This window comes from Ciconia boyciana, chromosome 4 (assembly GCF_034638445.1).
Source record: "Ciconia boyciana chromosome 4, ASM3463844v1, whole genome shotgun sequence".
Classification (NCBI taxonomy): Eukaryota; Metazoa; Chordata; class Aves; order Ciconiiformes; family Ciconiidae; genus Ciconia; species Ciconia boyciana.
Genome location: NC_132937.1, coordinates 4,261,862 through 4,275,683, shown reverse-complemented (window position 1 = coordinate 4,275,683; position 13,822 = coordinate 4,261,862). Strand labels below are relative to the sequence as shown.

Sequence of the window (13,822 nt, the reverse complement as noted above, 5' to 3'; positions counted from 1 at the left end):
AGGAAATTAAACAGCTGTCTACCTTGCCTGGTCTCTCAGAGGACCCTTCTGTTGTGGGGTTGCTGAGGGTTGAAGAACAACAGGTGCCGATTGCTACCACAACGGTGCACCAGCAGCAATATCATACCAACCGAGACCCCTTGATTCCCATCCATAAAGTGATTCGTTGACTGGAGAGCCAAAGAGTAATCAGCAAGACTCGTTCACCTTTTAACAGTCCCATATGGCCAGTGCAAAAGTCTAATGGAGAGTGGAGACTGACAGTAGACTATCGTGGCCTGAATGAAGTCATGCTGCCGCTGAGTGCTGCCGTGCCGGACATGCTGGAACTTCAATACGACCTGGAGTCAAAAGCATCCAAATGGTATGCCGCAACTGATATTGCTAATGTGTTCTTCTCAATCCCTTTGGCAGCAGAGTGCAGGCCACAGTTTGCTTTCACTTGGAGGGACATCCATTACACATGGAATCGATTGCCCCCGGGGTGGAAACACAGCCCCACCATTTGCCATGGACTGATCCAGACTGCACTGGAACAGGGGGAAGACCCTGAACATCTGCATTACATTGATGACATCATTGTGTGGGGCAATACAGCAGAAGAAGTTTTTGAGAAAGGGAGGAAAATAGTCCAAATGCTCCTGAAAGCCGGTTTTGCCATAAAACAAAGTAAGGTCAAGGGACCTGCACAGGAGATCCAGTTTTTAGGAATAAAATGGCAAGATGGACGTCATCAGATCCCAATGGATGTGATCAACAAAATAACAGCCATGTCCCCACCAACTAGCAAAAAGCAAACACAAGCTTTCTTAGGCGTTGTGGGTTTTTGGAGAATGCATATTCCAAATTACAGTCTGATCGTAAGCCCTCTCTATCAAGTGACCCGGAAGAAGAACGATTTCAAATGGGGCCCTGAGCAACAACAAGCCTTTGAACAAATTAAACGGGAGATAGTTCATGCAGTAGCCCTTGGGCCAGTCCGGGCAGGGCAAGATGTGAAACGTGCTCTACACTGCAGCCAGGGAGAATGGCCCTACCTGGAGCCTCTGGCAGAAAGCACCAGGGGAGACTTGAGGTCGACCCCTAGGTTTTTGGAGTTGGGTATACAGAGGATCCGAGGCCCACTATACTCCAACTGAAAAAGAGATATTGGCAGCATATGAAGGGGTTCGAGCTGCTTTGGAAGTGGTTGGTACTGAAGCACAGTACCTGGCACCCCGGCTGCCGGTGCTGGGCTGGATGTTCAAAGGGAGGGTCCCCTCTACACATCATGCAACTGATGCTACGTGGAGTAAGTGGGTTTCACTGATCACACAACGGGCTCAGATAGGAAACCCCAATCGCCCAGGAATCTTGGAAGTAATTATGGACTGGCCAGAAGGCAAAGATTTTGGAATATCGCCAGAGGAGGAGGTGACGCGTGCTGAGGAGGCCCCACTGTACAATAAACTGCCAGAAAATGAGAAGCAATATGCCCTGTTCACTGATTGGTCCTGTCGTCTTGTGGGAAAATATTGGAGATGGAAAGCTGCTGTATGGAGTCCTATACGAGAAGTGGTAGAAACTGCTGAAGGAGATGGTGAATCGAGCCAATTTGCAGAAGTAAAGGCCATTCAGTTGGCTTTAGACATTGCTGACTGAGAAAAGTGGCCAGTGCTCTGTCTCTATACTGATTCATGGATGGTGGCAAATGCCCTGTGGGGGTGGTTACAGCAATGGAAGCAGAGCAACTGGCAGCGCAGAGGCAAACCCATCTGGGCTGGCGCATTGTGGCAAAACATTGCTGCCCGAGTAGAGAACCTGGTTGTAAAAGTACGTCACGTAGATGTTCACGCAATTGGCTGTGTGGTACTCTAATTGCCGACTGGGGCTAAACCACAACACCTCCCATGGGAGACAGTCCTTCATTAACTTCTCCAATGTGGGTCCTTCCCACGGGCTGCAGTTCTTCACGAACTGCTCCAGCATGGGTCCTTTTCCACAGGGTGCAGTCCTTCAGAAACAGACTGCTCCAGTGTGGGTCCCCCATGGGGTCATGGGTTCTGCCAGAAAACCTGCTCCTGCGTGGACTCCTCTCCACAGGCTGCAGCTTCCTTCACGGCATATCCACCTGTTCCAGTGTGGGGTCCTCCACAAGCTGCAGTGTGGATATCTGCTCCACCATGGTCCTCCATGGGCTGCAGGGGGAGAACCTGCTTCACCATGGTCTTCACCACGGGCTGCAGGGGAATCTCTGCTCCAGCTCCTGGAGCACCTCCTCCCCCTCCTTCTTCACTTGGTGTCTGCATAGTTGTTTCTCTCACATATTCTCACTCCTCTCTCCACTGCTGTTGTTCCACTGCAGTTTTTTTCCCCCCTTCTTAAATATGTTATCACAGAGGCACTACCACCATCGCTGATTGGCTCAGCTATGTGGGAAAATATTTCATATTCAGAGGCTCCTGTAGTGACTGCACAATAGGTCCCTGATAGCTGTCAATCCTGTGTGAAATCTAGCTGCTCCTGTTGCATAGAGCAGGGAAAGATTGCACCATTGGATTGAGAGGTCCTTTTGGGAGGCTTTTTTTTTTTTTTTTGGTCATACTGGGCACTCCCATTTCCAATGGCCTTTTTGTCCACAATAATTACAACAGTCTCCTGTTGCATTGCTTCTAAAATTTTCTCCTCTGCCCCTACCTCAGATATCTCTACGTCCTTGTCCCCTTAATCTAGGATTATTATTCAGTGCTGCTGCCAATAGACTAGCTTTCTGTTCCTGTACTTTTCTTTTTTTTTTTTCTTCAGCTGTCTTTCATCTCTTCCATTAAACACAAATGCAGCAATGCTGACTATTTCATCCAATCCTTTGCCCTGCCATCCAGGCATATGTTTATAAAAATATTTTTTAATATCTGGGGCTGACTGATCTACAAAGAAAGATACCATTACAGTCTGATTTTCCTCATTTTCAGGGTTGACCCCTCCAAACATTCTTACTTGTTTAACCAATCGGGTGTAATATTCAGAAGGATGTTCAGCATTTCCTTGCTGGCATTCTCGGACCTTAGCTCAATTTACAGTCTTCCTTCCTGCCAGTTCTAAGGATTCTAACAATCCCCCTCTCACTCTATGCAGCATATCTCTATTGGCTGGTAAATTGGGGGACTGACCTGGGTCATTGGCTGGCCATGGGCTTCTGCTCTATGCTTTCCTGGCCGATCTGTGATTTGTTTCCCAGATTTTAATTCTTTCATCAGGAGTACAGAGTCTCAAATACTTGCTGCATGTCAGCCCATGTAGGGTTATAAATGCGGAAAATGCCACATATAGTTTGCGTCACCTTCTCCGTATCATCCCGCAGTCTAGGAATTTGTTATTGCCCCAAAACCAAATCAGTGGGTGCAAATGGCACGTGGACTGTTCCCACAGAAAGCTGACCGGGTTCCAGTCCCGGCCCTATAATTTTTGTTGGAGGGGTGCTTGCAAACTAGAAGCAGTAGCAATAGCTGGAGCAGAAACCAGAGTAAAAGCAGAAAAAAAACCCCAAAGAGCAGTAGGATAGGCAGATGGAGCTGAATGTGGAACATCCCTGATTTTCCCATTCAGACAGAGATTTTACTCAGTTTCTGACCCGAAGGGGAAACTTCTCTCTGATATCTGTAAATTCTGGAATGTAAAGAGCTCTTATTTTTCCTATTCGTTCAGAGATCTTTACTTATTCTCTGCTCTGGAGGGGATTTTTTAATTTTTTTTGATACCTTATATACCAGTAGTCCAGTAATTATCCCAGATATACCAATAGTCCATTTGTGATGGGAACCAATCCTCCAGTTGCTGGCATAAATAGCTCAGCTTAATATCATCAAAATAAACAGACTGTGGCCGCATTTGGTACACGTCACCAAAGGCAGTAACTTCTGGCCAAATTTCCTGACACAGGGCTCAGGCTTTTGACAACCCAGCCATCCCATCAATAAATTTTTGCAACAATTCATCTGCCGATGACCTCCTAACTATACTTTGTCAGCCTCCCATTATTACAAAAAAAATCACCTCCTTACCATCAGACAAGATCCACGTTTCACTATCCCCATGCACGAGTATCTCGAGGTGAACACACCCACAAGCTGGCAGTGCAGTTCGTTGGGATCCGGGTGGTCGTGAGACGTTGGATCGGGCAAGTCGGGTATGTCCTATCTGGGTCACCAAACTATTACAAAAATTTGCAACTGGCCCGTGCCAACTGAGGAGAGAGGCTAGGATGCAAACTATAGAATTACAAGGGTAAATATTTATTCATGTGCATGAGGTGTCCCAGCCAAATTGGGGCACCCCAAATGTGGTTTTACATAGGGTTCTTATACCCTTCAAACATTCAGGTACAACACAATTTGACTAATCACTAACACCCACACTACCGATTACTAATCATAGTAAAACTTTGCAAAGCAACTATATTTCTGCAGCATTCTTGCTGATTATCTATTGATCCAGATGTCCCTGGAGTCAGTCTTGCTACAGTTACTTATCTAACTAAGCTGGGAGGGTTTCAGAGACATGTCAGAGGGGCTAGGATGCTGGCGTTACCTTGGTTGTCCGGGGGTATCCTTTATCCTTCGTGGACAGCTCTAAGCTTCCAAGAAGCAAAATCCTTCTTTCCAGGGCCAGGCTGTCCTTTAGTCTGTTTTACTTAAGCATGAACAATATCAAAGTCTCCAGTAAAATTCCACTACCTCATTACATTACAGTGTATAATGTGAACTAATATATATTAATAATGTTAATACACTTTCATACTATAAAGACTGATTGATATAATAGGGAAGGGAATTTTCATAACAGTTCCCAGCATCCAAAGGGATGTAAGATTATCTATACTATTCTCTCCTTATAGTGCTAGCTCTTATAAATAGCATTTTAAACAATACCTTACAGAGTCTGAGTGCCTTTCTTACTGGAATCATAATGGACCAGCACCACCTGGTGCAAAACAATTTGTAGTCATTAGATGTTCATTCATGGTTTAATAATATTGATTCCTGTTTGAGAGTCAAGGTGAAGGGTACACTATGTCAAGTTAAGGCAAACTATAGAAATGTTATAAACATCCCCAAACCAAGTTTCAGTAAGTGCCCTGATTTTACAGAGATCGAATACTTCTACTGAACATTTTACAGCCCCTCTGGCTATAACTAATTCTCAGCTGACTCATACAAATAATAGTAACAATTCAGAGAGAAATACTTTAATACTTATGAGCAATTTTTACAAACTCATTCACTGTAACTGCAGAACCAGTTGGACAAAAACCTTTAATATTTGGTAAAAATATATGTCTTTAGAGGGAATCTCTATCTGTAATGCAAGAGCAAAGGCTCTTTTGTAAGTCTGATGTACATTTGCAGATGACACTGATAATTGTGTCTAGCATGGATTTAGTTTCAGTACAAACTAGTACACACCGCAGTTAAAAACGTTTGAAGGACAAAGATACATTCATTCATACTTATGGTTGTATGGCTTCACTGGACTTGTAACATGATCTTTGTGCTAGTATATACATGGGGGTTAAGACAGTTGAAAACTGCACACTTGTAAGCAGGTCTACTATCAGGTCCCTGGTGCCAAGGTTCCACACGCTTAATCCCCCCACCCCCCCTCAAATTCTCCTCAACGGGCATACCAAACACATACCAGGAGGAGGTGCAAGCGTCCTAAATCTCACATACCTTTTCTAAGCGAGTTGCTTTCTGATGATGCCAACTCAGCTGGTGTCCAAAATAACTGACGTGCTGCCTTACTGGCTATAGTCTCTACTTGGGCGCATGCGTACTAGGTGAGAAAACTTGTTTCTTTCTCTTGCTCCTTTTCTAGGCCTCACAGAGGACCAAGTCCCTGCTCTCTTCTATTAACCTGTCCTTGCTGTGCTATTAACTGACAGCATTTCTAGCTTCGGTAACAGCTATGTCCCACAGCAGAAAGCCTGGCTCCATTGTGTTGTGTTGTGATGTTGTCCTGGTTTCAGCTGAGATAGAGTTAATTTTCTTTATAGTGGCTGGTATGGGGCTATGTTTGGGATTTGTGCTGAAAACAGTGTTGATTGATAATACAGAGATGTTTTAGGTGTTGCTGCACTAGTCAAGGACTTTTCAGCTTCCCATGCTCTGCCAGGTGCAGAAGAAGTTGGGAGGGGACACAGCCAAGATAGTTGATCCAAACTGACCAAAGGGCTATTCCATACCACATGACATCATGCTCAGTATATAAAGCTGGGGAAGAAGAAGGACAGGGGGGGACGTTTGGAGTGATGGCATTTGTCTTCCCAAGTAACCATTACGTGTGATGGACCCCTGCTTTCCTGGAGATGGCTGAACACCTGCCTGCCCATGGGAAGTAGTGAATGAATTCCTTGCTTTGCTTTGCTTTGCTTGCATGCGCGGCTTTTGCTTTACCTATTAAACTGTCTTTATCTCAACCCTCGAGTTTTCTTACTTTTGCTCTTCCGATTCTCTCCCCCATCCCACCGAGGGGGAGTGAGCGAGCGGCTGCGTGGTGCTTAGTTGCCGGCTGGGGCTAAACCACGACAGATGTGAGGAGGGAACTGTTCGGAACGTAGAGGCCAGCTGGGGGCTGTGAGCGAGAAGGCGGGCTTGCTGTCGTTTCTGTTGTTGTCATGCACTCAGGCCCTGCAGCCTGACTCACCTTCCTTTTCTCAGGAGATGCCCGTTCCGAGGTGGGTGATTGAAGGAGGCTTCCGTGGGGTGAGGAATCAGCAAGGGCAGTGGCTGCATCATGGGGAAGGTATGACACACGCAAGCAGGGGCGGTTTCTAGATTGCAGGAAGCAGCTGGCGGGGTCCTCTTGCCTGCTGCAGGTAGCGGGAGAAGCCAGAGGAGCTGGACTGAATGCCAGCTGGTGCTTTTTTCGTCCCTCTCCGGAGAAGGGAGGTGTGTGTGTGTGCGGGGGGGGGGGGGTGATGACGCTTGAATGCCCCGTGAAGAGGGCGGTACCTGAGGACAAGGGACAGGGAGCTACTTCCGGAGTAGGCATAGCAGAAGCAGTAGCCTTCACTCAGTGCCAATGGGAGGAGGTGTGCAGGCAGAGCTGTGTGCAGGTTCAGTCGAGCCCATTTTACGTGGCTGACTCGGACCGGGACAGACCCCGGTGAGGAAGCTTGCACTAGCGCTGAGGAGGGACGGGTCACTCAGTAGCCATGGCCGCCTACTCTCCCGTTGCTTCAGAGAAGTTAATGTTCCTCTTCCCACTTTAGGGTAGGGGTGAGGACGTCGGAGGGAGTGTGCTGAGAGACTGACTTGTGTACATAGGTGAACTCGATCTCGGTTCCCCGGCTTGGTGAGGGGGGAGTACAGAGGTCTTTAGCCGATGCTGAAGAGCTTAATTTCTGGGCTGAGTGCCCCCTTGAGGAGCGGTACAGTATGTGTGCATGCGTATCCGGAGTGAGAGAAATAGACCTGGCACAGCCCGTGGGGGCTGTGGGGAAGCTGCCGCTCGTTGCTCCAGACAGAGCGGTTTCAAAGGATCCAGCCCTAGCCAGCGGCCCTCCAGAGAAGGAGGAGGATCATCAGCAGTATGAGGATAATGATGATGATGTGGGAGGCAAGAACAGCAGCTGTCCCTGGGAACAGAATCTAAATCCGGAGTTGCAGCAAGGGTGCCGCATACTGTGCGGGTTTCTTCTGGAGAAGCATCGTCCACTGACAGCACCTTTCCTGAAGCTGCTCGCACATCAGGCATCCATCAGGGATGAAGGAGGAGGTGCATCCCAGTCAGGTTATGGCAGCAGTCGCTCCTTTCAGCAGTCATCAGCTGGAATGTGGCTACTGAAGATGGAAGAGAAATTTTCCAGTGGGCAGTACACAGGGATAATGGATTTTGTGGCTGACTTCCGGCTGATGCTGGAGATGTGTTACCAGCTTCATGGTGTGGATCACTGGCTGTCCAAGCAGGCCTAGAAGCTAGAGGTGATGCTGGAACAGAAGCTGGCACTGCTGTCCCGGTAGGTGTAACAAAGGATTGTGTTCAGAGGCTCTGGCAGGTGCTATTTATGTAAACCAGAGTTGGGAGTGTGTATTTGACCTGAATACTAAATACCAAAATGAAAAAAGGCTTATTAGTTCCTGGCTAGAGATTTTGCTTCTGATAGAGGCCTCCCATGACATATAGGACCGCTTGTTTGGATGTAATGATAAATTTAACTGTTTCCCTTATTTTTTGCTGGTGTAAGTCAATACATCTGCACAACTTCTATAGAATGTCTCTTTTAAATTGACAAGCTTGTCTGTTAAAAGTAAATGATATCTCATATGATTTTTACAGTGTTATGTTACAGTGATATCCATCTTATCTGTAATTTAAATGAAATATGGAGCCCAAACTGCCTTGTTTGATGGGGGAATAAGGGAATAAGACTAAGGGAATATCTGTGTATATGTCAAATGACAGGGAAGGGGGTGGTAGTGGTTGATGAAAATGCATTTAATACTGTAGGACCTGAGCATGATGGAAATGGTATTGAATAAGGGGTGGAGATTATACTAGGACTGGCTGGGATGGAGTTAATTCTCTTCATAGCAGCCCATATGGTGCTGTGTTTTGGATTTGTGACTAAAACAGTGTTGATAACGCACCAGTGTTTTGGCTGTTGCTGAGCAGTGCTTGCACAGCATCAAGGCCTTCTCTGTTTCACAGTCTACCTCCCCAGCAAGTAGCCTGGGGGTGGGCAAGGGGCTGGGAGGGGACACAGCCAGGACAGCTGACCAAACTGACCAGAGGGATATTCCATACCATATGCTGTCATGCTCAGCAATAAAACTGGCAGGGAGTTTTTTCCAAAGTAGCCATTGCTTGGGGACTGGCTGGGCGTTGGTCTGCTGATGGTGAGTGATTGCTACCCCACCACAGCTCTAACAGAGCTCCAATAATAGTCATGTTTCCCTATACTGCAACAGATAAGATGAGGGATAACAAGGGTTTCCTTACCTTGTAAATCCATGCCCGACTTGAGTCAAATCTAACTTGGTTAGCTATTTATGTCAGCAATTACTCCTTTAAGTCAGTAGTTCCCAATCTTTTTTTAAACCAAACTTCACTTGAGAACACTGGCAATGTTCATGCCCCATAGGGTTCAGCTCTTTCCTCTCTACCCCAAACCTGTTGCTATGCAAAAAACAGTTTCAAAAAGTGTAGTGTTGATGCACCAAGCCAGAATGCATCTACTACAGCTTATTCAACTGGGTTGGTTCCACACCTCACTTCTTAAGCATTTCCACTAGATGAGCAAGGTCCATCTCACCAGCAGGCAGCACTGCTCTGTGTCACTAAGTTTGAGAACAGTGGATATATTTAACTTCACGTATTTATTAACACCTGTGGGAGAGTGGTTGAGTGACAAAGGGCACGATTTGATTGATGTGAGCATTCCAGCCTTTGATATGGCTGAAGAACCAGATGTCACGGTGGAATGTCTTTGAGATAAGGAAGAAAGCAGGAGGAGCACTTGGTAAACAAGATAAGCGGAACCAAGCCTGGGAAATGTCGACGGACCCCCTTCGCGTGAGCAGCGCATGAACAGCAGCTTTGTACCAACCAAATAACTGTTTTAGGTGCATGGACAAATGTAGTTATCCAATAGTATAGTTGTTATTAGCGCGTGCTTTGCTTGGTTGTATATATAAACCTGTCGAATAGTCTAATTAAAGGAGAACGACCATACTCATATTGAGACTCATCGTTACTCCGGGTCCGTCTCCCACTCCGGCATCTGGTAGCAGAGGATGGTTTCTCGCCGGTGAGATCTCCGTGACTGCGGTAAGCAGTTAGAGGAGGGGAGTGGGAAACCACGGCTGAGAGAAGCGCTGCTTGGGGCAGAAGCGGGGCAGACGCTGGTGTGAGGTCGCTCCTCACCTCTCAGGTGCAGTGATGGAAATAGAAGCTGCAGCCACGCTGCTCGCTGGAATCCTCTCCAAGAGAGGGATAGAAGCACCAGTGAAGCAATTAATTCGATTAATTAAGCTGGGACAAAGTTGGGGTCACTTTTCTGACACCTGCATGTTGTTTTCTGTCTCGGAATGGCGGGATTTTGGAGGAACAATGTGGCAAAAAAACAATAGAGGGAGATGAAAAGGATGAGAAGGAAATAAAAGCGGTTCGTGGGCTCTGGAACGCTGTGTTAGAGACTTTGAAAGCGATGAAGGCGGAGAGAGAAGTAGCTTGCGCCGCTGCCCAAATGTTAGGTCCGGGAGTGTCTAGTGATAAGCCCAGAAGTAAACCGGGACCTATTGCACGATTTTTTGGGTTGCCTGCCGTGAAGGGCATGTCTGGAGGTGTCTGTAAAAATGTTTCTGAACTGCGGGAAAAAGAAGGTCTCATCTCATTAAGTGAAATGGGTAGTGCTACGTCGGGGTCGATGCAAACACCGGGAAAAACGGAAGTTCCTGCTAGCAGAGCTGATGCGAACTGTGGAGTAAATGCGGAAGTAACTCCGCCAAAGGCTCCTAGAGGGGCGGGGTTGACGAAACTTAATGACTCGGGCGGAGCATCCTGCCGACCCCCCCCTACAGCCCCTCCCAGTGAACCACCCTCCGCGCCTCCGGTACCACCCTCACCCTCGTTCTACCCGCCTCTGCCTCCCTCTACTGAATCCTCTGGAACCACCACGCCGACTAGCGGGGAGGAGCTGCCACAATCCTCAGATGTCACTGCAAAAATATTGCAAACAGTTGTAAAACGTCTTGACGATCTGGAATTACAAGCAAAAAGGAAAGGAGAAGCTGTGCCTCCATGTTTAATGAACCCTCCAGCACTCCCTAGAACTACACGCTGGAGTGCTGTCATCAAAGATGCAATTTTAGAAGGACAATGGAAGCCTGTTGGAGGGGCTGAGGGCCCTGCAACATTAGCGTTCCCGGTCATACAAGAGAACGGGCAAGGAAAATGGGCGCCGCATGATTGGAAAATATTACAACAAGCCCGAACCACTATTTCAACATATGGAGTAAAGTCCGAAGCAACACGACAAATTGTTAGTTGGATTTTTGCTGCCGACCTCATGTGTCCACAGGATTGTCGAAACTTAATGAGACTGTTACTTACCCCAACACAGTATCTACTGTGGATGTCGTCTTGGCAGCAACGAGCCACTAGTGCTGCGGCTCAAAGACAAAGGGACGGGGATCCACTTCGTGGAATCACCGTCGACATGCTCGTAGGGCAAGGACCATACAGTGACCTTCAGGTACAAATTACATTTCCGGCACACATGTTGCAGTTGTCTGCTCAGTTAGCACTAGAAGCATTCCTTGGCTTACCAGGATCAAGCGTCCCCTCATTTAGTAATCTACAACAAGGTGCAACAGAGAAATACAGTAATTTTGTGGATCGACTCTGGGAAGCGCTCATGAATCACCCTGATCTATCAGAAGACAGCAAACAACAAATGTTCAAAATATTGGCTTTTGACAATGCCAATAAGACGACAAAACAAACGCTGGCCAGTTTGCCCAAAGGAGCTGGAGTAGAGGAAATGCTTCTGCGGGTGGAAAGAGCCGAGGCACAACGACATGGAAACACCGTCGCTGCTGCGGTCCAGGGAGCAGTTCGAGAAATAATACAACCCCTAGCCGCAGTGGTGCAGAAAAAACAAGGCCCAGCTCCCAAGGGAAAGTCTCATCGACCACCTGGACAACCTTTTCGGGGAAATTGTTTCCGCTGCGGGGAGTCAGGCCATGTTAAAAAGAATTGTCGTGTCGCAGTTTGGTGTGAGCGCTGTCAGAAAAGCACTCATGCCACCAAGGCATGCTCGGGAAACTGGAAGCCGAGCGCGGGGAGAGGTCGCGCGCAGACACAAATGAACCCCCAAAATGAAACACAGGGTTTTTACAACAGTACCAACCAGCCACCCGAGGAAGTCTGGGAGTCGACGTGGAAACCACAATAGATGTCACCCTTCTTGACTCTAACGTTCAAAGAATTCCCAGCAATGTTATAGGGCCTCTCGTTCATCAAGATAGCAACGTTGGAGGATTGTTACTAGGCCGGTCCTCCGCCGGTATAAGAGGTCTCATTGTGTTGCCCGGAGTGATCGACGCAGATTACACTGGTCGTATTTATATTATGGTCTATACCGTTTGTCCACCTTTGTTTATCCCTGGAGGTAGTAAAATCGCACAGATAGTCGCAGTTTGCAATCCACTAGGCCATTTGCCACAATCAAATGTTCACCGAGGCAATCACGGTTTCGGGTCCACTGGACCTGCTGTTTGTTTTACAGCAAAACTGAACCAACGGCCAACGATAAAAATAACCATTACTCAACAGGGCATATCACAAAAATTGATGCAATGTTAGACACTGGGGCTGATGTTACAATCATCAGCCGTGACATATGGCCTTCAATGTGGCCAGTAGAGTTACCGACATCATGTATCGCAGGAGTAGGTGGACAATCAACACCCTATATTAGTAAACAGCCAATACATTTGCAATTTCCGGAAGGGCAGCATGCCACTCTTAAGGTGTATGTGTTACCTTTACCTGGGACATTAGAAGCACTAATCGGAAGGGATGTTTTGAGTCAAATTGGAGCAGTTTTAACAACGAAGTATTTTCAGTCATGGGCACTGGGGAGCAGTCGCCCAACCCGCCCAACCCGCCATTGACATGGCTTACAAACGAGCCTGTGTGGGTTGACCAGTGGCCCATGACTGAAGAGCGACTGCAAATCGCCAGACAACTGGTTGCTGAACAGCTTGCAGCTGGTCATATTAGACCTTCTGTTAGTCCATGGAACACTCCCATTTTTGTAATCCCAAAAAAGAGTGGAAAGTGGCGACTCTTGCATGATTTACGTAAAGTCAATGAACAAATGCAATCTATGGGTGCATTGCAGCCTGGGATGCCATCTCCTAGTATGTTACCATGTGGATGGCACGTCTTGATAGTTGATTTAAAAGACTGCTTTTTTACCATTCCACTGCACCCGCAAGACACTCAACGTTTCGCCTTTTCGGTGCCGACAGTGAACAAGGCCGCACCGGCAGAGCGATACGAATGGGTTGTTTTGCCACAAGGGATGAAAAATTCGCCCACGTTGTGGCAATTGTATGTAGCATGGGCGCTGCAACCACTTCGAGCCCAGTGGTCAAATACAATAATTTGTCATTATATGGACGATATTCTTTGTTGTCAAGAACAACCATTCTCAGACGGGTCGTTACAGCAGCTTACCTGCATCTTAGCAAAAAAAGGGCTTGTCATTGCACCAGAAAAGGTGCAGCGTACTGCCCCTTGGAAATATCTTGGGTGGTCCATCTCAGACTCAAAAATCCGACCACAAAAGACAGAACTTGCCACTCAACTGCATACATTACATGATGTCCAAACTTTGCTTGGAGACATTCAATGGGTTCGCAACTGTGTTGGTATTGCCAATACTGATATTGCACCCCTGACTGCGCTGTTGCGTGGAACAAATCCTGCAGACAAAGTGACGTTAACAATGGAGCACCACACAGCGCTACAACAAATTATTCAAAAAATGCATGCGGCTTGGTCATCACACCGCATCCTGCCACTACCAATATCATTGATCATATGCAACGGAAAAGACTCACCTTATGCAGTCATTTGTCAGTGGCAAAACAAGAAAGGGGAATTCATTTCTCCCCTTCAGTTAGATGCCACTGCCAAATGCAAAGGACAAGGAGATATGTTTAATATTTTGGAATGGGTATTCTTAGGTGTACAACCAAAAATGAGTATCCAAACACGGACTGAAGCAATAGGTGAACTAATACGGAAAGGACGGTCACGAACCATAGAAATC

The 13,822-nt window shown here is 47.0% G+C and overlaps 1 protein-coding gene across 1 annotated transcript in view; it reads left to right on the top strand.

Annotated features, from left to right (window-relative positions):
• The first annotated feature begins 6,811 nt into the window (after nt 1–6,811).
• LOC140650756 (uncharacterized bromodomain-containing protein 10-like) overlaps nt 6,812–13,822 on the top strand; it is a 60,451-nt gene continuing 53,440 nt past the window's right edge. The window contains 2 exon segments of the mRNA XM_072859474.1: nt 6,812–6,926; nt 7,250–7,996. Of these exon segments, the coding sequence (XP_072715575.1) occupies nt 7,416–7,996 (581 nt within the window). The 5' untranslated portion in view covers nt 6,812–6,926; nt 7,250–7,415.